Genomic DNA, 22,870 nt, shown 5'->3' on the forward strand with positions numbered 1-22,870 from the left:
ACAACATGGCGGCTGTGGCAGCGGCGGCTGCTGCGACGGCGGCGGCCGCGGCGGCGGCAGCGGCGGCAGCGGCGGCGGCCGCGGCGGCCGCGGCGACCACCACTGCGGCGGCCGCCGCCGCCGCGGCTCCTTCCGCGGGCGCGGGGCGGGGGAGCAGCGCGGGCACCGCGCGTGGCTTCTACTTCAATACGGTGCTGTCGCTGGCGCGGTCGCTGGCGGTGCAGAGCCCGGCGCCGTTGGAGAAGGTGAGGGGCGTCCTAAGCGTGTGTGTGGAGGGGCTGTCACGCGTGGGGGGGTGGGGGGGGGCTGCGTCTGTGGGGACCGGTGGGAGTGTCACGCGCGGGGGCTGCGTCTGGGGGGGGCTGCGGGGTTGTCACGCCTGGGAGTCGGGTGTGTGAGGGGTGGAGGGGCGTCACGCGAGTGGGAGCTGCGTGGAAGGGTCGGCATCAGGGGTGCCGTGGCAAGGAAGGGGGCAGGGGGCCCTTCCTGTGGAGAATATTCGTGTCGCGTGGGTGGGGAGGGTGGCGGGTCCCCGGGCCGCCTCGCTTGGCCCTGTCACGCGTGGGGCCCCGTGACGCGCGCGCCCGCGGGTGGGTTTCTGCCCTGCTCCCGCGGGTCCGTGGCCGCGCCCGTGGGAGGCCGGGCCTGGCGTGCCCGCCTGTGCCCGGGAGGACGCAGCTCTCCTCGGGTGGGGACTGTCCTGTGGCCGTGGGAATGGGCTCGGCAGGCCAGCAGCGGCCCTGTGTGCAGGGGGGCTGCTGGGCCCACGGGGCGCTCCCAGGGCCCATCTTGACCCAAAAATATAGTGGCGGTGGGACGCGTCTGCGGCAGAACCCACGGCCGGTGCCCTCAGAGCAGCCCCCCATGCCCTTGCGAGGAACGTGGGCCGTTCAGCAGCTGCGTGTCCCTGGAGTTTGTGGAACAGGGTCTTGTAGGCGTAATTAGTCTCAGCCTAATTAGGGCTGGTTGCTTTACTCCACGTATGTGGTTAAATCCAAGCGATGTAATCACCTTCAGGTAAAATCGGTGTGGTTGAGATAAACCTCTACTGAATGTAAAACCAGACAGGGGGATCTGGGGCTGGGCAGTTCCCCTCGTGGGTCTCCACTGCTGGCGTGGAGCGGCTGGTGTGGTCAAGTGTTGCGCTGCTGCGGGGAGGAGAGAGGGACAGCCTGGTGTTTTGGGAGTTGGCTTCTCTGAGCACAAAGTGATTGAACTTTTAAATTGCCTTATGCAATAATGAACGATGACTAAATTGTTGAAAAGCACAGCTCTGTGCTGATGAAAACTCTAGTGCTTGTTCTTGGCCAGCTCTTGCAGGCTTCTTTTCTTGGTTCTGCTCTGGAAATTTACCATTGGTCTGACAGCCAACTGTGAATAATTTTTTTAAGCCTTACTGTTGGTTCACTCATATCCAGGGATTTATTTTCTTCCCTTTTGTTGTTTTTGGTTTGTTTTTTTTTTTAGTTCGAGAGACTACAGTAGGAGTTAAATGATATTAATAGTTCATATCTAGTGAAAGTTACTCACTCATATTATTGCATATATTAACTTGATGGGGGACACATGCATCAGAAGTTATTTTCCAAAGTTCCTATTTCCTCTGCTGTATTTCATGTTGAGCAAGAGGATTGTTTGTGTTGTGTTACATGTCTTGTAATTATGAGATCTGGCAGTTTACAGACCAGAATCTTAAATTCCACTGAGCATCCAGTAAATCCTTCTAATCCTCTAGGGGAATAGTGTTTTTGTTTAGGAATTTCAAGGCAGGGTGTTTAGAGAATTATCTAAATAGGAAGTAACTTGACATTCAAATATAGGTCATTCAAACATAGGTATTTATTGTGAGAGTCCTTTTTACATAATATTAAAATCAAGGCGATTTTTAGATATCCTTGTTGCATTTTCCCTTTCTTAATGGTTCCATAGGAAAACAAAGTATTTGGGAGAGTAGATATATTCTTTAGATGTGTGTTTGCTGGGTATGGAGTGAAGTAATAAGTAAGTAGTGAGAAAATAATAGTTCTGGAAACTTAATCTGTTACGTTAAAAGGATTTGAGCAAAACTCATACTCTGCTAGGTAACAGTTTATTGTTGAGTGCTATATATGAAGAAGGCATTGGTGCAGCTGTAGCCAAAGCTCCAACCACCTGGTTTTTGTTTATAGCAATTGAGTAAATATGATATATGTGCCTGCTGCATATTTCTTGCACATCCAAAATGCCCAATGAATTAGTGGAAGGAAAGCTTTTTTGTACCAGGGATGCAGGAATGATCTCTGCAAATGTGATGCTCTGAAAAGTTTCAGAAATTCTCTTGTGATGCGAAAACAAACAAACAGCTTGATCAAGTGTTGAAGAAAACTTTTGAATTGACCTGTGTTGTGGTAAAAATGTTTGACATATACTTGAAATTTTTCTGTCTTTTTCTAGTTTCTGTCATTCATCACTCTTTCCTAGCCCTTAGATGCTTTCATTAAGATTGATGACTAAAGGAGAGTAATGTGGCCATCTATCTTCCAGAAGATGGAAGGACTACTGTCCACTTCAAACACAGGAGGTCTGAATGAGTCTTGAAAACCACAGCCTGTCAGCTGATTTCTCTGCTGTGAAAATACCTGCAATTGTATTAGTGCTACCCAGGCCTGTTGCTTGGGGTGCTCTAAGGCATGGACATGACAGCTAGCTCTGCTCCATAAGAGAGAAGCTGGGAGCTGTTTGCATTGCTTTCTTGAGGTCTACTGGTGGATTTTTGAAAGGCAGTTTTAACACATATACTGTTGTTCCCTTGGATTGTTCTGACACTTTCGGTCTTGTTCCGCTGTTCTTTCCCTTTGCTGTGTTTCAGGTACAAAAACTGCTCTGTATGTGTCCAGTGGATTTCCATGGGATTTTCCAGTTAGATGAACGTCGCAGAGATGCTGTTATTGCTTTAGGAATCTTTCTAATTGAATCTGACCTTCAGGTACTTTTCCCGCGTAGGCTAACTTTATTTAACTTGAAAGATTTTGGATTAATTCAAATTTAGTTGTTCAATGAATGAAAAGTTGGTATTTACTCTTCATAAAAATAAAAGATCAGAGATAACAGATGGATGCAGGCAGGAGAGCACAAGGACAGTACTGACGAGTGGGATAGACAGCAGTCATGGCATTGCCACAGACAACCTGCTGTTGTGTTTTTTGGTCATCATAGCTTAAGGAAAGAAAGGAAAGGCTATTCAGGAGGATTTGCTCGAACCATATGTGTCATTGCGTGTTCTTCCCCACATGCTTCTGAATGATGGGTATATTCCAACATACTCCTGAACATCAGGTTTGTAATAGGCCTTTTCATGCCTGGCACTAGCCAGGATAAAAAGACAAACAGCGCACATAGGCTGCATTGTACACAAACATCCCTTTTGTGTCTGTCAGCCTGTTTATGACAAGCTGGTTCTCTTCCCTTCGAACTCTGGGTGTAGTATTGTTTCATGCAGAGGAAAGGAAGGATATACAGAGTCCTAGGTCCAAAGTCATTAGACCTCACTTTAAGTCATTTAATGTTGCTAGGGTTTGCATCAGGCCTGAACTTCCTCCTACTTAGTATCTATTTGCTATGATACAGCTTGTGTGCATATTATTAATGTTGTCCTTTTTGTGGTTTTTGTAGTACGAAGTTTAAATAAGGCAGCTCTATTCGTGTTTCTTAGCATTTTTATGATGTTTTCAAAGCCAGCAGTTAGTATTAATTAATCCAACTCTGAGGAAGGAAAGTGCTATCCTTTCATTTGCAGATTAGGAAGCTGAAGTCTGACACAGATGTGTTAAGTGACTTGCATAAGGCCGCGGGATGGATCACATATACTGAATTGGGACGGGCACTGAATTTCTAGCTGCCTTAAAATTATTTTGTGACCTTGCTGTAAACTAATAAATTGTTTGGGGTCAATTACTGTTCTGGAAACTTTTTCTCCAACTTCTACAAAGAATGAACTGTTGCCTAGAATTGGGATTAGATTGGATTTGTAGCAGTGAATTGGTTTACTGTCATTTGCCTGTGTTGAAATCAATTTTGCAATATTCAGAAATCCTGTGGTGTAATTATTATAAGCGAGTTCTGTGTGCGGCTAATGTAGTCTTTCCATATCTCTAAAATATCTTGAGATGATAATGGTTCAGCTTTTCTTCTCCATTTTAAATAGAGTATTTTCCTCTCTAGCACAAAGATAATGTGGTTCCTTACCTTCTCCGACTTCTGAAGGGTCTTCCCAAAGTCCAATGGATAGAAGAAAGCAATGCACGGAAAGGCAGAGGTGATGTTTGGATTTTTTGATCATTCTCATAGAATGCCAGCCGAGAAATAGAAATAACAAAGGTTATTCAGGACATGGTACAAGGGGAGATGGTAGGTCCTGCTAGGTTCTTAGCTCCTGACTCAACAGCCTTTCATATTGATTTTATTTAGAAGCAAAGAGGAAGTTGAATAGCTCCCAGCTTTCTTGCTTGACTGCTTTGTGATAAATTACACTTTCCAAATAATTCTACGCTCAATATATTTTGTTACTAAATTGGAGAAGATTGTGTAGTAGTTAGAGCAGCAGAGGTGAACCTGAGATTTGTACACTCTACTTTTAGCTTTGATGCTTAGTGACTATTTAAACCACTTCATTTCTTGCTCCCTTAATAGATCTTAAAATTAATATAAGAATACTTTTATATAATACTGTATAATCTATTTTTTTTTCAATTACTTGAAAGCCTGGAGAATTTCTTAATTATTAAAACTATTCTTTTAGCATTTCATGGTGAAATTATGATGGTTAGAGCACACTTCTGAATTTTGTATGTAATACTATATTTTTCTACAGTCTGTCTCAGAACTGTATGACATAGGAATCAACTTAATGTCTTCTTGCTTTATTATTATTTGCTCTTGCTATGTTGGTTCTCTCTAACAATGCTTAAGTGGCTTAATTTCTGTCCGCTACTTTGCAGGCTTGCTTCCAGTGGCAGAAAACTTCAGCTTCTGCTTGGTAACGTTGTTATCGGACGTTGCTTACAGGGATGCATCTCTCAGAGAGCAGGTAGAGTTTATTTTAAGTTTGTGCTGATGTAGTACCCAATTCTTCAATGCTGCGGTACTGACAAATGTCTAGAGAAGAGTTCACCACAGCTGCTTCGTTTCTTGTAAAGGGATTTTTTGCTTTAACATATACTGTTGCATTATTTTGCTTGTGTTAATAGTCAAGCATCTAGAAGATATTCATAAGTCTGCTCTTACTTCTGAGTGTCAGAGGATGTCAGTTGCTGAGCCCAGACGTTTAGAATTCAGGTTTTGATACTGAGATTAGGACTGTTTCAATTTTATTCTGCTAGTACCTACCAGCTAACTGCAGACTTTACAAAAGAAGCTCTGTAAGCTGAGTGAGAGCAACCTACATTTTAGTCACACAGCATTAAAAAAATCTTGGTTACAGAGGTGCTTACATTAATATTTGCAAGTTTCATTTGTTGTAGTGATCTAGTATAAGATAATGATATGTCTTTACCAAAAGATATTTTTGTATGTCTGTTTTGATTACTTAAGATTTTGGATGCAATTCTACAAGTAATGCAGTTCCTGTTGGGAATGTGCCAGACCCCGCAAATGCACGATAAAGGTACTATTAAAATTGTTACTATATTTGTAACTCTTGTCCTTTGAACTTCTCTTGAGTTTTCTAATTATCAGGATCACTTCTGAAAAGTGAGCAGCTTTTTCTTTCAACTTCCTTAGCACATATTTATTCTTTCTGTTGCTGACTGATAAATATGGAAGCAGAAGTGTATTAATTTGCGATACCTTAATGTTTTTTCCTCTACTTGCATGAATAAGTCTGTAAAGCACATTAGGCTGAAACAGTTTAGTGAAGCGGTAGCAAAACTGTGAAGAGGAAGTTCTAAGTTACTGTTAATATACTGTTATATGTGGTTTTCTTTTCCAGAATATTTATGCAAGTATGCAGTGCCCTGTCTGATAGGAATTTCTCGAGCCTTTGGTCGCTACAGCAATTCAGAAGAGGCTCTCCTTTCAAAGCTTTTTCCAAAAATTCCCCCGCATTCCCTGAGAGTTCCAGAGGAGCTTGAAGGAATTCGCCGGCGATCTTTTAATGATTTCAGATCAATTCTTCCCAGTTCTCTACTCACTGTTTGCCAAGAAGGAACACTAAAGAGAAAGGCTAGCAGTGTATCTAGCATCTCACAGGTTTGTATGACTTGCTCTCTGTTGGAGTCAGTGCTTAGATAATTTCATGGTCTTGGTGGAGTTAAGACAGCATTAAGGCTGAATATGCAGACAGTCTTTTAACACATTGTTTGACCAGATACAGAGATCTTTATTTTGGTTTCACAACTGAGTTTCAAAATAATTTTGTAGTTTCTGAGCTACAGAACAATCAGTGACAGTTAAACTAACAACTGTACTAAGTTTTCACATGGAACAATTGGCAAATCCCGTTCCTTGTGTTATTGTCATGAAAAAGCATTGTAATGTATATCTAAGACTTTGGGAAGCTGGCACTTAATAACTAAAGTTTTCAGAAGTGCTCAGGATACATAGGCTCTCACTGGTTTCACCAGGAGCTGAGGGTGTTTGTTGTCTTATGGGAAGAATGGATTCAGATGCCAGTTTTGAAACCACAGATTGTTATTAGCATAGTTACATGCAGTACGGGAGTCATCATTCTGATCACTTCCCTTTAGTCAAAAGCACTGGACTAGCTTTTTTAACTTCCTGGTTTCGGTTGGAATTTTGCTGTTAGGCCTGGCAATATGTAGTTGCTGTTAGTTTTGCTTGAAGCTGTTTTTCATTATAAAGCATATGAACAGTTCTCTGGAAGATTTTTTTAATGTTTTGTAAACAGTTTTTTAAATTATGGCTTTTGTATCATGTTTCAGGTTAGTCCTGAACGTGGAGTTCCCCCTCCCAGCTCTCCTGGAGGATCTGCAATTCATTACTTTGAAGGTAAATTATTTTGCAAAGGAACAATGTGTGATTTGGGGGTTTTGTTGCTATTTATAGGAATTGAATACCAAAATCTTTTGGCCCCTTTTTCTGACACACACCTGCTGGGATTGTGAAAAGTTTTGGGGTATAAAAAGAGTAGGGAAGTTACTATTAACACCAGTGGTTTCCAGGCTCAGTTGTTTCTGGCAGGCTTCTGAGAGACATGATTTCCTGACTGCTAGGCTGTGCCTAGTACTGAAGAGCTTAATTCCGCTAGGCTAAAAATATTTCAGGAGATTAGCCTGAGTAACTTTGAGGAACAAGTGTTAATATTGAGCTTCACTAGACAACTAAATTTTTGGACTAGGGTCTGGAATTTTGGGACCTTTGTGGCACATTGAATAAATATAGAACAAGTGCTCCATTTGAAACGTGATATGGGTCATTGTATAAAACCTAGGAATTTGCTGAAGTGAGAAGTAATAAAGAAAGCACTGAAATCGAGTGCTCACTAATGTGTGTTAGTTACTGTAACATAAAAGGCAGAAATGTGAAAAATTTTCATGAGATAATATGCAAACTCTTAACCACTGGGGTTTGGTAGAGCTCTAGCTGTGAGTTCTGAGTCAAAGCAGGGCTTAAAAATAAACTTTCATGAGTCAAGTGGAGAACTAGCTGTGCATCTGAGACACCTCAGATGGTGTCTCTGGTTTTGTGTGGCCCTGTGAGGTTTTTAACAGTTTGGGCATTCTCTGTTTCTGGGTCATTCTCCTCTCCAGAGCCCTGGCTTGAATTAATTTCTTCCACATTGCTTTTCTTTTTCCTTCGTGTTACTATTTGTAGAGGTATCTGTCTTCCTCAATCATATCATGGGATTGCAGGGTAATTCAAATATCATTCTTAAATTGCCAAGTAGGAAGAGACCTGTTTGTCGTCTGTCTACCCTGTTGAACCGACCTGTATACTACTTCAATTTTCCTTCAATTTTTATGGTCTTCGTGTTTTGAATTTAAAGAAGAATTTCAGAATAATTTTAACTGTCTCTAGCAGAGTTATGATTATTCTAATCAGGATTTTATTTTCAATACTGACTTCTACTAAATACTTCAGATACAGACAGCCCTTGTATTATTTCCAATAATATAGTTTCTGTTTGTTTTCTGAAGGAGACGAGTAATGGCCTTGTTTTTGTTCTGGCCAAGGCTAACAGTTGTTGCCAATAAATAAGTGTTGCTTGAAATCAAATTAATCACAAGAACAGTACTTTAGCACAGCCAGCTGAGTACTTTAAAAAGGCAGATACGTAATTTCTAAAGTGGAATCAGTACCTAAAGCAGTGTGCTTAGAAAGTTGTTTGCTCAATAGAATACTTGAATCTGAAAAATAGTTTGATTTCTCTTTACCTTCAAATTGCAGTAGTGAATTGGTGCCTCTTCTAAGATGAAAGCTATGCCACGTGTTCATTTGATCTAATATAGGGAAAAACCTTGCAAGATAGTTTTGACTTAACCTGTTCTTAGTACCTCTGTGCTTTTGAGCGAAATGGCATTTACACATATTTTCAGGTAAATGTACATCAGTAGCATGGGAAGACTTACTGTCAGCAGCGTCCCTGACATGAACACAAGTCATTGAATCGAATTCTTCCATTGTGATTGTAAACTTCAAATGAACAAATGTATTTTTTCATCATAGTTTTCTGTCTTGATTTACCAGTAGATGAGCTGAAATGCACCTCTTGATAGCTTGCAAGTTAAAGACTGCACCTGTGTTGGAAATAACTCTTTAGTAGTAACTAAACATTACCATTAAACAAAGTTTATGTATCCTCTCTCTCCCTAAACTTTTATTTCTTTTTTTTTTTTCTGATAAGGTTCATATCTTCCTGATGGGAGTGCACTGGATCCTGATTATTACTTCTCTACAATCAGCTCCAGCTTTTCAGTTTCTCCTCTCTTCAATGGCATTAACAATAAAGAGTTTAACATCCCACTGGATATGCTCCGCCAGCTGTTGAACATGGTATGTGATGGGTTCTTATGGAGGCTACAGTGAGATTGCATTCTAGATATTCATGCTAGAAATAGATGCAGTTTAAGCTTTTAGAATTGCAAATGAAAAGATAGTGTTTGTCTCTCAAGCTTTGTGTAATGTTATTTTTATGGCACTTAATGTCAGGCTTTAATAGTATTCCTAAAACGCTTTCATATGAACCGTGAAGAATTTGTAAAATCAAATAAGTTTCTGTCAAATTCTTCCTGTTTGACTCTTGCAGACCACTTGATCTGAGGTAATTCGTGTACTGCTAGTTGCTGAAATAGGAGATTGGTTTTTGCTGTGAGATTGAGACCCTTTTCTAGAAGTGTTTATTTGCTGGGAATTCATGCAAGTGACAAAAACTGCTGGCCCTGTCTGATTCCTGCACCAGCTGTTTTGGAACAGCACACAGAGGCTCAAATATATTTATTCTTGTTGCAGCCAGAAGTTCTTGTAGCCTTAATTTCATCTGACACTTTGCAGTCAAGTGACTTGTGACTTGCGTTTTCTGTGCATGGGCAAAATTGTGTTGTCTTCCTATCTAGAGTCATCAACAGGAAACATCCTTTTTTAATTTTTAATTTTTTTTTCCTCTGTAGGTAAAACAGATTGTTGGGGATTCTTTGCTAAAGACCTTAGATGCAGTTGTAGCTGAAGTTGCAGAGGTATGCTTTTAAATTCCTTTTCTAGTGACTCGAATACTTTATTTTTTTGTCTTAATAATTAATACTTGGAAAATTAGTCTTTCACCTATGTAAGGTATGCCGTCTCTTTGCAAAATGATACAATTTCCTATTTGCACTGTTCTTTCAGTGGTTTAAATCTAGCCTTGGACTGTGTAAAAATGGGGGAGTGAAGGAGGAATGTTTTTCACTAACATAGAAGGAAACAGTTATTCGCTTAAAAAATGAACCTTTTTCTTACTTTAGCTCTGTTATCCTACTAAATTATAGCATTGGTTGCCCCAAACTGTAGTCTAAGGTCTTTATTTCATATTATGTGGTATTTTTTTCTGTTGTTGGTTGTTTTCTTTTTCTGGCTTGGAAATGATTGCTGCTCTTCTAGGTGTCATTTCTACAAGTTTAATAGTGTTACAGTTTGTGGACCTTTACTTTCAAAGGTAGCATACTCATTTCTGTAGGTCTGTGAGTCCTTGTTCTCCCCTTGCCTGGGTGCAGTTCTGTAATAGCCTCCACTGTGTTTTATGGAGTTAACCTCATCTCCGTGGGAGCGTAAAGCTGTGTTGAACAGAGTATGTGTTCATTTGTGTGGGAAAATGACTTTGCTGTTCTCTCCAGCCTTCCTTCAAATACTGCCATATTTGAATTGTAGGCCTAAGTGGAGACAGCTGCAGTTTCTCTTTTTGCTATCTCAGTAAAATGATAGATTTGACTCCTCCTCTTTTGTTTTTTTGGGTGTTTTTTTTTAACACGGCTGTTAGGTCATATATGTGTTCTTCAAGTTGAAAGAGTGAGTGAGTCTTATTTAATGCACTGAATGGCTGTACTTTTGATAAAAGTAGAGGGGAAGGCTGTGAGGTTACTTCTGGTACCCATTTTAAATGCTTGTTTACGTTGTGGAGGAAAACAATCGTGACCAGAATAAGATTTATTTATCCATATAATTGAAAATACTTAATTTTGAATCTACCAAGTTGCTTCTTTTTCTCTTTCAGACGGCTGCTAGTACAGATCTCTATTATAAAACATTCAGTGACCCTCTTTATCTTGCTCAGTTTAAAATGCTGAGAGACACGTTATACTATATGAAAGGTATAGTATTTGTATTTTTTATAATTTATCCTTCATTGTATTTAGGACCCAAAGCATTGTCTGCATTGTATTGAGTGCTTGAATGTTGGGGTTTGCATTTCCTGGGAACTCCATGTATGCTATAAAATTTGTATTTTGAAATGTTTCCATATAAAAAAAGATGCTATGGAAATAGAAAAAAAAAGTATTTTGAGCACCACTAAAAGGATTAATAGGTGGCGTTTCAATTGTCTGCTTTCTGGTAGACTTTGCTATGAAATTTATCTTTTAGGTAGGGGATAAACTTCAGGAAATAATTCCATTTATAATGTAGCAATGCATCTTTTATATGCTGTCATTCTGATACACTGACTCCCATCCTGCTAGTATAATGCTATTTCCTTTTATTTCTTTAGACCTTCCCAACTCATTTGTGAAGGAAATCCACGATTTTGTGCTAGAGCAATTCAACAGCAGTCAATCAGAACTTCAGAAAATCCTTCATGATGTGGATCGACTACACAATGAACTGAGTCCTTTAAAACTGCGTTGTCAGGCTAATGCTGCCTGTGTGGATCTCATGGTGTGGGCTGTGAAAGATGAGCAAGGTAAAAAATGCTTTTCAGTCTCTGGAATGTCTGTCTTTTTTGGGGGGTTTTTGGTTTTTTGTTTTTAAGTTGTAAAAATACTTACAAGTTCTCTGAGAGTAGATGATGCTCAGAGGAATATAAAATACATTTCAGTGAAATGCTCTTTGCTATTAGAATACGAGAGTAAAATTTCCATCAAAAAGTTGTGAAATGAGTTGGCTAGGTAGTTAGACATCTCTTCATAGAAATGAAAACAGAAACATCCTATTGGCCTATCTAGAAAAGATGGTATAATTGCTTCATTACATGCAGCTGCTTATTTTCTAGTTTATTTTGTTTTTAATTATTGCTGTTAGTGTCTTAAATGTTTCTCAGTCATTCTTTGAAAGAAAATGTTTTTTCTTCATTGCTAACAGGATTGGGAAGCTCTTTCTCGCTTTTTTTCAATTGTCTCAATTTTCTTTCCTGTTGCATAATTCTTACACATCCTCTGAATATGTGAAGGATTTTTTCCTTTGGACCTTGCAATACTTAATTTCTGTCAAATGTGGAGTACACTCAAAATCAACTTTAAGTACTGTAATTCTTTCATTTGTAGTGTTTGACAGAGCTGTTTGGTGCAGATACTAAGTTTCCAAAACTGTTTTTTGCAGAAGCAGCACTAAATCTCTTTGAGGAATTGTAGTAAGAGGACAGTGAAGCTGATGTATTTTCTGCACTCTTTTAGAAATTCCACTAAGCATTGGGTTGCGTGTGGCCTAATAACAAGTCTGATAAACATACATTTTTCTGTTGGATTTTTTGTTTAAGGTGCAGAAAACCTTTGCATCAAGTTATCAGAGAAGCTGCAGTCAAAAACCTCAAGCAAAGTCATCATTGCTCACTTGCCATTGCTAATTTGCTGTTTGCAGGTCTGTCTTTACAGAATTTGACATTGCTATATCAGTGAGTGAGAGTTTGGGGAGTTTACGGGTTGCTAGAAGAGCACTTTTTTATCTGCTGTTTGTATTGCTTTCCGTCAATGTGTTCTACGTTTGGATGTTAGAGGTCTGGTGTGGAAACTAGAACTGCAGTAGAGCCATGCTTTCAGAATTTTCTAAGCTCAACTACTTCTTGAAAAATAATATTAATGATGTTTTATTAACCAGCATTTCATTTCTGAAATATTTAGCTGCTTAGTCCATTACATAAACAGTTAAAATACTGGGACTGGCAGATCACTGAGTTGTAAGACTAAGGCTTGGTTATTCTAATTTTTATGTCTTCTTACCGGGCACTTATTCATTGTCTTACAAATGTGGTGTTTTCCACCATATAGTAAATAATCAGGATTCTCTGAATGCTGGAACTTGCCCAGTAACTTTATTTTTAGAGTGTGAAGTTCATTTCATGTAACTCCTGTGAAGTCACTGTGGAAGAAAGCAAGGCATGGAGCACTCTAGGATAACCTAAAAGAATTACAGGCTTGAAATGTCTAAATTTTCTGTTAAAAATTGAATCTCTCAGAACTATGTATGGGTTGTTTTGGTTTGGGTTTTTTGTTTGTTTGGGGTTTTTTTTGTTTTTTTTTTTCTGTTGAGCTGAAGGTGCAGGCTTACAGTTGAAATAAAAATTGTGCTGTTATATTCTAAAGCTATGTTCCTTTTTTTTTTTCTTCTCTTTTTTAGGGTCTAGGTCGTTTGTGTGAGAGGTTCCCTGTTGTGGTTCATTCTGTCAATCCATCCTTGAGGGACTTTCTTGTGATACCTTCCCCAGTGCTTGTGAAACTTTACAAGTATCATAGCCAGTATCACACAGGTAAAGGAAAAAAGTCCGTGTTCCAAAGGATATGCTTGTGGTTGTTTTCCAGCTTGTATGGCTTTTTGATGCTTTTGGGTATTTCATGGTGATACAGCTGTAGGGGGAAATGGAGATGCATTTGTGATTTTTTTTTTTTATTTATTATTTTTTTTTTTGGAGGTGGAGAGGAGGAATGCAAATCCAATTCTGGTAGAAGTGTACCTAAGGGCGAGCAGTATATATAGAACTACATTTTATCCTAGTGGCAATATTGCTCTGCCTCTTCTGCTGAAACCAAGATAGTCTTATCTCAAGCACTTTTGTCCTAAGTGAGATCACCAACAAGTGTAGCGTCATACTGCAGTATTGAAGGCTGAATTATGTGTGTCAGCTGTCTGCGCTCAATTCAGAGCAGTTTGCTTAGGGCTTTGTCCACATGGGCCTTCAGAAACCTCCAAGGACAGAGATTCTACAACCTGGATAAATGCATAATTATGCTCATAGTGGGGGCAGGAATCGCATATCCAGTAGGATCCTCCCTTGATTCAAGTTGTGGCTGTTCTGTCTCATTGTCCCATGAAGCCTGCTTCTGTTTTCTCGGTAACCTACTTCATGCTTTGGAAGGCAGCTGTTAGGTCTGTCCAAAGCTGCCTCTTCTCCAGGCTGAACAAGGCCGTGTTCCTCAGACTCTCCATACAGGTCCTGTGCTCCAGCCCCTTGACCATCTTGATGGCATTTGGCAGGGTTTTTGTTGTCGTTGTTGTAATATCAAGTTATGATTTCCAAAGATAAAAATATTCAATTTAAATCACTTGCTAATGCAAAAGCAGTATTATAATGCTAAAGCAGAACAGGTAAAATGAGAACTGAAGGTGACTAAATTTAGGAATAATTGTTTAGGAATAGTTAAATGCAGTAGTATCTTGCATAGCTAGTGACAACACATGCACTTCCAAAGTTCTTCAGCTCAGCTCTGAGCTGTTAAGTAGGCTGTTTTGCACTCACCAGATACTGTTCTGCCTGTGTGCTCTCATCTTGGGGGAAAAAAGCTATTTCAAATGGTGTTGATTTCCATGCTCTGTGTTCTTAGTAGGTGGTAATGACATCAAAATTAGTGTAACCAACGAGCATTCAGAGTCCACTCTAAATGTAATGCCTGGCAAGAAAAGTCAACCATCCATGTATGAGCAGCTGCGTGACATTGCCATAGACAACATCTGCAGGTAAGAGAGAGATTTCCACCATATGTTGGAATATGTGTTCTATTACCCTAGTGGAAAAGTATTGTGACTGTTTGGAAGGTGCTGCTCTGTACTACTATAAAGGCTTTTTGCCTTTTTTGATCGTGACTTTATTTTTCTGCAGACATCACTTGGTTTTGTTTATGTCCTAATTGTAAAGTAATAATTCAGTCTCATTGTTTTGCTTCTCACATATGTAATTCATGCTACCCACCATTTTGATACTCAGCAGGGTTTTTGTTTTCTGTTTGGATTATCATATTGAGTGAGCCTCCTGTAACAGAATGATTGTTATGCACTCAAATGTGGGCAGTGTAATGATTATTCTTCCCTTCTAGACAGCTACAGAAAGCTGGGGGGAAGACAAATAGTTGGTCACTAGAGACAAGGGACTGAAGTTTCTAAAGCAGTGGATTCTGAATTTACCTTACTGCATATCCCCATCTTTATTGTTGCTGGAGAAAGCAGTGGTAGAAACTCCACTCATTTTTTAAAATTAATCTGCAGTGTTCCTAGGCAATGAGTTCTTATACTTCAGTATAAACTTTTTTCCCTTATACCTGGTGTGCATTTACAGTTGTAAAATGTGAAATGTTTAATTCATGCTTCTTTTTTTTTTTCCTCTGGCTATTCTAAGAAGTTTTCTGTTCATTGTTATACCAGGTGCCTGAAAGCTGGCTTGACTATCGATTCAGTGATTGTTGAGGCCTTTCTTGCCAGTTTATCTAACCGTCTGTACATCTCTCAAGAGAGTGATAAGTAAGTTGTTAGTCATCAAACCAATTTTTCCTTCACTCAGTGAACCTGAAGCTTATTCTAAGATATAAGCACAGGCAGCATTATTTTAGAATTAAGTGTTTTTGAGATTAGTGAGCTTGTATGTGGGGTCAGGATCTTCCCATGCAAATCTTTGCAGAGCTGAGCCCTTGTTTTCAGACTGAGAGGTATGGATTTGTTTTTATCTGATTGAATCAGCAAACCTTTGGTGAGTATTAGCCAATTTTGAGTCCTAGATTGAGTGATGCTCTCTCTGTTGTATCCTTCAGGCTTCAGCTATCTTTTATGGCTTGACACAGCTTGTCACTTGTGGCATTTGACTTGCTTCATTTTTAAGAGACCCAACAAGAAACCTCCAAGGGGAGGTCCTATCATACCTGGTCTGACTGTCATGTCTTAATGTTTTGCAGATCACTTTTAACTCTTTTCACTGTTGTTTCTAGAACAGTTTGTTCATGGATTAGTGTGGGTTTCTTGGATAGTGAATTTGTGGTGGGTTGGTTTTTTTGTTTTTTTTTTTTTATTTTGAAAACCAACTTGTGCAAGTGTTTCTCTAATGTTAATGTTAGGAGTAGATGGGTATATAGAGTGGCAATATTAAAGGTGTTAGTGATGTTTAAATTTAGTATATGAACCGTTTCTTACATGAAATCTAACCATGCTTGGAGGTCTTGATAACTGTTGAACAGTTACATGTCTGGTTTTGGGGTTTTTTGTTTGTTTTTGTAACAGGGAGGCTCATTTGATTCCTGACCACACAATTCGTGCTCTAGGGCACATTGCAGTAGCACTGAGGGACACCCCAAAAATGATGGAACCCATCCTACAGATCTTACAGCAGAAGTTTTGCCAGCCACCTTCTCATCTTGATGTACTTATCATTGATCAGCTGGGCTGCTTGGTCATCACTGGAAATGTAAGGAAAGAACTGGCCAAGAGAGTGCCAGTTCATGATCCCTTTCCTTTAGTTAAAAGGAATGTATTTTAGAAACAGCATTTGCAGAAGTTTTTTCTTTCTTCACCACAGGTATGTGCTTGTACAATCCTCATGTCTCTGTGACATCAGAAAACAAAAGCTAATTAATAACGTGTAAGATGCTGTCCCTGTAAGGAAGATTAGTCACCACAGAAAATCATAAAAGTGGGGTTTTTTCAAAAAAAACCCCACAAACCCAACTATAAAAACCCACCAAACTCAATGTTTTCAAAAGTTAAGAAGTTTATAAACTTGGCCTATGTCCTGAATAGGTGCACATTATCTTTTTTCATAGCAGTACAGACAGCCGCCTTCAGTCATACAAGGATTAACTGACTTGCCATTTCCAAATATAATTTTTGCCTCTGAGCAAGCAGTTAATGGCCAGAACTCGGAAGCCTGGAAAAAAGTTTTCCATCAGGAAGGTGGAGTTAAAGAACTTAATACATTTTGTGTAATTTGAGCAATTAAAACCACTAATGAAAGCACTTTCACTTTGTGCTTTATGGAAGCTGAAACTGTTGCTCAGACTATGACTAGATACCTATCTGAAGAACTTCATAATACTTAGTGTATTTTACAGGATTGTTCTTTAAGGAGATTGTATTCAATAAGCTCTACTTAGTGATTTGGGGTTTTGTTTTTGGTTTTTGTTTGTTTGTTGTGTTTTTTTTACAGCAATATATTTACCAGGAGGTGTGGAATCTGTTTCAGCAAATCAGTGTTAAAGCAAGCTCAGTTGTTTACTCTGCCACAAAAGATTATAAGGATCATGGATACAGGTAACACTTAGCTGTGTCCCTTAAATGTATGAATACTGTATCAAATATCCTTTATGCTACATCAGGGATTTTAACTTTTTCCCAGTTTAAGTTTTATAATGAGGTTATAAATAGTACTGTTCTTTTTTCTTTGATGTTAAGAAGTAATATATTAGTTTGAAAAGAGTAGCACTTCATAATGTAGAGATCCCTAAAAATGTTTTTCACTACAGGTAGTACTGATTTCACACTCTTTCCCTGCCGTCCCCCCTGTCGGCCCCCCCCCCCCCCCCCAGGAGTTTGTAAATGATAATTAACATTGATGACTTACATTATCTCTAACTAGAGCAATTAATCTTTTAGCCTAGAAAAGCTAATGAAGTTCCATTGTTTTTTTTTGTGTGTGTGTGTTTTGTTGTTGTTTTTTTTAAAATGTGGTTCCCATACTTGTTAGGGATTAAATGCAAACCATTAACAATTTAGTTCTTGGTATGTCAGTATGCATTTTAGTCCCTGTTATAATTAAAGATTTTGACTGACTTCGTTGGTAGTTGGGGTAGGCTGGATATATTTTAATTCTAGTATGTGAGTAACCAAGAAGACTGTTTCTGTCAATATGTTTTAACATGCTGTCTGACCCAAAGCAATCTCAACTTTAACAATAACTGATACTAGTTCTGAATCTGCTCAAGAGCTTTTCTAATCCAGAAGCACAGCCCTTTGCTGCTTCTTGTCTGTAGCCATATCTGCTACAGGAAAGTAATTTTCTTTGGCCATGGTAGCATCAAAAATGAAATGTCCTCCAGAGGCAAAGTTTACAAATAATTTTTCACTTAATACTGGTTGCATTTCAATTATCAATAAAGTGTTGTGCCACTATTCATAACAACAAAAAATAACGCCCCCCCTCCCCCCAAAAAAAACCCGAGTGAAGAAAATCTCAGTAGGCTTATTACAAGAGTTACTATAAGCATTGTGAAGAAAGCACTGACAATATAAAACTTTGAGGAACTGCTGTTTATAACTGTTCTTTCTTCTCAGACACTGTTCCTTAGCAGTCATTAATGCCCTAGCTAACATCGCTGCTAATATTCAAGGAGAACACCTTGTGGATGAACTACTGATGAACTTGCTGGAACTCTTTGTTCAGCTTGGGCTAGAAGGAAAGAGAGCTAGTGAGAGAGCAAGTGAAAAAGGACCGGCACTAAAGGTCAGATATTTACTGTTTTTTAATAGTATGCAGCTGTGCATTTATACAGATGGCACTACTAAACATAGTCTTCTGTGTGTCTTTTGAACCAAAACCATGCCCTTACACACACAGAGAAAAAAAATCACGCTTCCTTAAACCTAAGAATGTGTTCTGATCATGGAATATGAGTGCAGATCTGTAATTCCTTTTGAACACCTAAATAATCTGTGTATATATCTGAGATAAAGGAGTGGTATACCTATTGTTCAGCTGAGTTTGATTTTGTGTGAGGCCAAGTAAACTGTCTGGAGTGTTCAGCTGTTAGAGGCAGAGCTTCAAAGAGAAATACAGAATGCTGATTACTGAACTCCTCTTACTAATTCTTGAAATGTCTTTAGATGTGACAGAATTCTACTTCTAATTTTAGTGGTGTCATAGGGTCACCGGAGAACTCAGGTTGGAAGGGACCTCAGGAAGTCACCTAGTCCGACCTCCAGCTTGAAGTAGCCAGATGATGTAATTCTGATTAATCCTGAGTTGCTGTTATGAGCGCGTGCATCTTGATTTTTTTCCAAGATCCAAGCTGATGCAAGCCTATCTGTCTAGGCTTATAATGGAAACAGTGCAGTGAAGTGAAAATTAAAGATTTAATTAAAATCTCTGCTGAATTTTAGGAGCACTTTATTTAGAGAGCAAGTTTATTCAAAAAGCTTTCCTAAGAAAGAGGAGACTTGTCTCTTGGACTGATTTGTATGGTAGGAATACTTTGCAGAAAAGCAAATTTGAGTGGTTTTGTTGTAAAATAGAGTTCTTCTTAAACGCAGCTTTTAATTGTGATTTGTAAAATTCAATACATACTGTCCTTTAAAAGTCTGTGAGGGGATCCAGAAGAAGCATGTCTTTAAATGCTAGCTAAATTTCTGCAGGAGCATTTTATATGCAAATTACTTTATTCATTCAGAATTCTCTGCTTTTTTCTTATGTGAAGACTTTTTCACCTCATTTCACACTAGCTTTTCTTCCCATTTCAATAAAGTATCCAGAGTACTTGATGTGCCTATTCTATTTAAACAGCAAACTAAAATCTCAGCCTTTCCCACAATACCTCTCATCTTTGCTCTTATATGTACTCATAAACAAGCTTTAACCTTGACTTCTACTCTTGAGATTTATATTATCATTTGAAAAGCAAAGTGTGGTTGTTTCCTACTAATCAAAAATCAGAGCCACCTTCTGGTTATGTTCCTCCCTAGTGTTCAAATGCATTCTAAGCACTTCCTTAGGACAACTTTTAAAAACTCATGGTGTTTGATAGTGATTTTATATATTAAAAAAATACACCTGTATATTAATAATTCAAGTGTGTTCATAGTGGAAATTTAAGCTTTTCTTGGAGATGCGGTTTGGGAGCTGTTCTCTGCTTTTTAGAGCAGATAGTAACACTTCCTTTTGAAATAGGCACATTTTCCAAGTACTAAGGGGAACAATGTTTTTGGTTTTTTTGTCTTTTTAACCTCTTTTTTCCCTCCTCCTGTGCATGCTGCTTAGTAGTGCTAAGTTTTGTCTTTATCCTTTTATGTAATGGGTGAAGTCTCTTGGTAAATCCCTCTGAAATGAATCTGTTTGCTTTGAAGATAGACTGCATTTAATCAGGAATTCCAACTCTCCTAAAAGGGGACTAGGGCCTAGGACATGTCTAGAATCTGCTTTTCATGAAGTCTGTGGTGGAAAATCTTTCTCCATGGGTTTCATAGGTTCTTTTAACCACAGATAAGTAAGCTGAAATGGCAAAAACCAAATTGTAAACATTGCTCTAAAATGACGCTTCTAAGTTAGTTTTCACCCTCCTCCTTTCAGGGATATTTTTCCACTGTTTCAGTTTTGTAATCACTATAGGAGACAGACTCCTGCACTGACTTAAATTTGCCTGCAAACTGAAAAATACATGATTGATTTAACATGGATTTGAGCTAGGAGGCAGTGTTTCTTTTCCTATGAAGATACTGATAGCAATTTTTACGAGAACACTCTTTATTCAATGTAGAGTAAAAGTTAAGAAAGGTATTCTGAAGACTGGGTTACTTGATTTCCAAGAAGAGTTAAAGTAGGTAAAACACTGCACATGCTGTGCTCCCAAACAAAAGCAGTTTTTTTCTTTGATAGTTGTCAGATTGATTGCTTATGTTCTCTGTTTCTCAGCATACCTTATAATGGACTTAAATTTTCTTGCTAAGCATTAAAATGCTTCAGTGGCTATTTGTTCTGTTTTAAATCAGATCTTTCAACCATGCAAAAGTGGCTTCTATGAGGGGAAGAAAAATAACTTTTTTTTTCTTCTTCCCCCCCCCCCCCCCCCCCTATTGCTGGTAGTTAACAGGAATGTCCCCTGAGTATGCCCAGGGATGGAAGATCCTTCATCCTCAGTGCCATATATTATCATAAAGAGTCTGATAATCTATTTTTATAACAAAAATGCTAGTATAGAAGTGGGTTTTCTGCAGTTCTATCTGTTGGCGTCATGTCCTGGGTTCTGGCTATCTTAGCTTGCATATCTACTCTCACTCTGCAGCAGTTTGCCATGTGCAGTGGACTGTCCTGATGCTAGCAAAAAAAAAATAGTGATTTTTTTTTTTCCAGTTGCTCCAAGCCCTTAGAGTGACTTGAGTGGTGTTCTTTTTTCCCTTCAAAATATTTAAGCGTCCATCTTTTGTTTTGCTTTATCTTGGACACTACAGGAAAGATAACTAAAATGTGTTTTAGTTGGATCATTATTGTTTCATCTGAAGACTATTTGGTGCCCTCTCCTCTCCCCACTTTTCTTCTTCTTTTTTTTTTTTTTTTTTTTTAGCTTCCTTTTGGTTTATTCTACTTTATGCAGAGCTTTACCCTGTTAGCATATCTGCCTTGCCTTCTTCCTGTGGGACCAGTGGGCTCTGTACCTGGTCTTTCTTTTGTATGGAGGAAGCTGGAAAGTTCTTTCCCTCCCAGATCCAAGATGGTGGGATATGGGAGGTAGGGAAAGACTTTAGAGAGGAGATGTCTCTAAGCACAGTATCTGTGCTGTCATTGTTTGTCTTACTAGAGAAGGTGTGGGACAATGTGCTGTGTACAGTGAATGTTTTCAGTTTTTAAACACTGTATTTAGCCAAGAGCAAACACACTTGTTGCAGAGAGTGCAATTAAAAATGTCCTAAAAAGTCAAAGGAATTTTTATTTTCCCTTACGCTTCTTGCATTTCAGTGGAAAAAGGCTGCTCACCCAGCTTAAATAAGTTCTTGAATATGGTATCTTTTTACAGACTTGTTATTTTTTTGCTTCATTTTGGTAGTAAAAATAGACTTTTGGTAAACATTTGATGCTTCTCTGTGGCCACCTGTTTAATGTGAGCATTTTTCTTGCAGTTGTTGGATGTCAGAGTAGACATGGTATCGATGCATATTTCCTGCACTTTAGGTCAAGGCATAGTGTCTGACTTCCAAATATAGAAGATCCTGTGCTCAAGATCCATTAGAAAATGGAAAACAACCCTTCAATGAGGGACATCCCAGTCTATGAGCAGCCACCTGAAAAGCTGCTTTGAAAGACTCCTGGGTGTCCCAGTCCTTTGGATGTCTGGGCTGCTCTCTTGGTCACCTTGTGCACATCTATTTGCAAGATACAGAGCTGTAATTGGAAATGTATGTTTTCATTTGCATAGACAGTAGGAATGTTTGATGCTTGAAATACGTCTTGTAGCAGGTATTTCAGAAATGCGTTTTGTAGGTGTTTTGATAACTTAACTTTTGTTTTCCAGGCCTCCAGTAGCGCAGGGAATCTGGGTGTGCTTATTCCTGTTATTGCTGTGGTGAGTATCCAATGGTTGGGTTGTTGCAAACAGAATAATTTTTCTCGCATATATCAAATACCGGTGCTATTTCATGGTCAAATGGTTTGATCAACAACTAGTGCAGAAGTAAGCATCCAAGAGAAATACAATCCAAGTATTGTAAAATAATATTTCTTGCTCAAAGAGGGGTGTAAGGATTTGTTTAATAATGACATGTCTCTTAAAATAATTAATTTTTTGTGATTGAGAGTTAGATCGTTGCTAGTCATGAATTCAAGAGATTCATGAGCTAAATAATACCACAGGGGATATTTCTTTGAATAGTGTTTGGCATGCAATGTAATAAACAGCATGTATGTGTGGCCTGAGGAGCAAGTGAAAAACAAAAGTTAATAGAAACAGAGTTAAAAATATATCTTAGTTTGGCAGCACAGTGAATTCTACTTCTTAAAAGGAAAAGAAAAAAAGAATCATTGAGGAAAGGGAGGAAGTGTCCTATGTCTTCTGAAACTAGAATTGGTTGTCATGCTGAAAGCATTTTAGGAAATGGGCAAGTACACTGATGTCCATTCCAGACTCATTTATTTTGATGTATATCTGGTTTTAGTCTCAGATGACAGCTTTTTCTGGGGCAAAAGGATTTTTTTTAACAAAGTGTAACTACTAATTCAGTCAAAAAGTGCAACCATTCTAGATCTCCAACAGAAAATTTGGTATGTCCAAGCTGGGTTTCCAAGTCAGTAGCACTAGTTGCCTAGCTGCTGTAGCTTCTACAAAAAATGTCTGAAAGATCCATAGACAAACTTAACCTTACTGGAGAACAAAAAAATGATCATGTCACTTTTTCCCTCCTGAACTTGAATTCTTCTCTGGAGCTTTTCCTGCACAGCTAGTGGGACAGAAGGCGAAAATGTATTACATACTTGCAGTAGGCATGCCTGCTTGTAATTTGCTCATACTGCACATCCATTAAC

General features: G+C 38.8%; 1 protein-coding gene across 2 annotated transcripts in view; it reads left to right on the forward strand.

The window, feature by feature from the left end:
- The first annotated feature begins 29 nt into the window (after positions 1–29).
- PI4KA (phosphatidylinositol 4-kinase alpha) overlaps positions 30–22,870 on the forward strand; it is a 64,246-nt gene continuing 41,405 nt past the window's right edge. The window contains exons 1-19 of one of the 2 annotated variants that reach the window (XM_049804085.1): positions 30–245; positions 2,849–2,965; positions 4,201–4,294; positions 4,977–5,065; positions 5,569–5,641; positions 5,966–6,225; positions 6,918–6,984; positions 8,840–8,988; positions 9,603–9,668; positions 10,679–10,775; positions 11,171–11,362; positions 12,155–12,255; positions 13,012–13,141; positions 14,214–14,346; positions 15,028–15,123; positions 15,874–16,057; positions 16,796–16,899; positions 17,920–18,088; positions 21,864–21,914. In XM_049804085.1, the coding sequence (XP_049660042.1) occupies positions 2,867–2,965; positions 4,201–4,294; positions 4,977–5,065; positions 5,569–5,641; positions 5,966–6,225; positions 6,918–6,984; positions 8,840–8,988; positions 9,603–9,668; positions 10,679–10,775; positions 11,171–11,362; positions 12,155–12,255; positions 13,012–13,141; positions 14,214–14,346; positions 15,028–15,123; positions 15,874–16,057; positions 16,796–16,899; positions 17,920–18,088; positions 21,864–21,914 (2,154 nt within the window). In that variant the 5' untranslated portion in view covers positions 30–245; positions 2,849–2,866. The remainder of the gene's footprint in view (positions 246–2,848; positions 2,966–4,200; positions 4,295–4,976; positions 5,066–5,568; positions 5,642–5,965; positions 6,226–6,917; positions 6,985–8,839; positions 8,989–9,602; positions 9,669–10,678; positions 10,776–11,170; positions 11,363–12,154; positions 12,256–13,011; positions 13,142–14,213; positions 14,347–15,027; positions 15,124–15,873; positions 16,058–16,795; positions 16,900–17,919; positions 18,089–21,863; positions 21,915–22,870) is intronic. The other variant, XM_049804086.1, reaches the window with a different exon arrangement.

The sequence above is a fragment of the Accipiter gentilis genome, chromosome 7, assembly GCF_929443795.1.
Source record: "Accipiter gentilis chromosome 7, bAccGen1.1, whole genome shotgun sequence".
Taxonomy (NCBI): Eukaryota; Metazoa; Chordata; class Aves; order Accipitriformes; family Accipitridae; genus Astur; species Astur gentilis.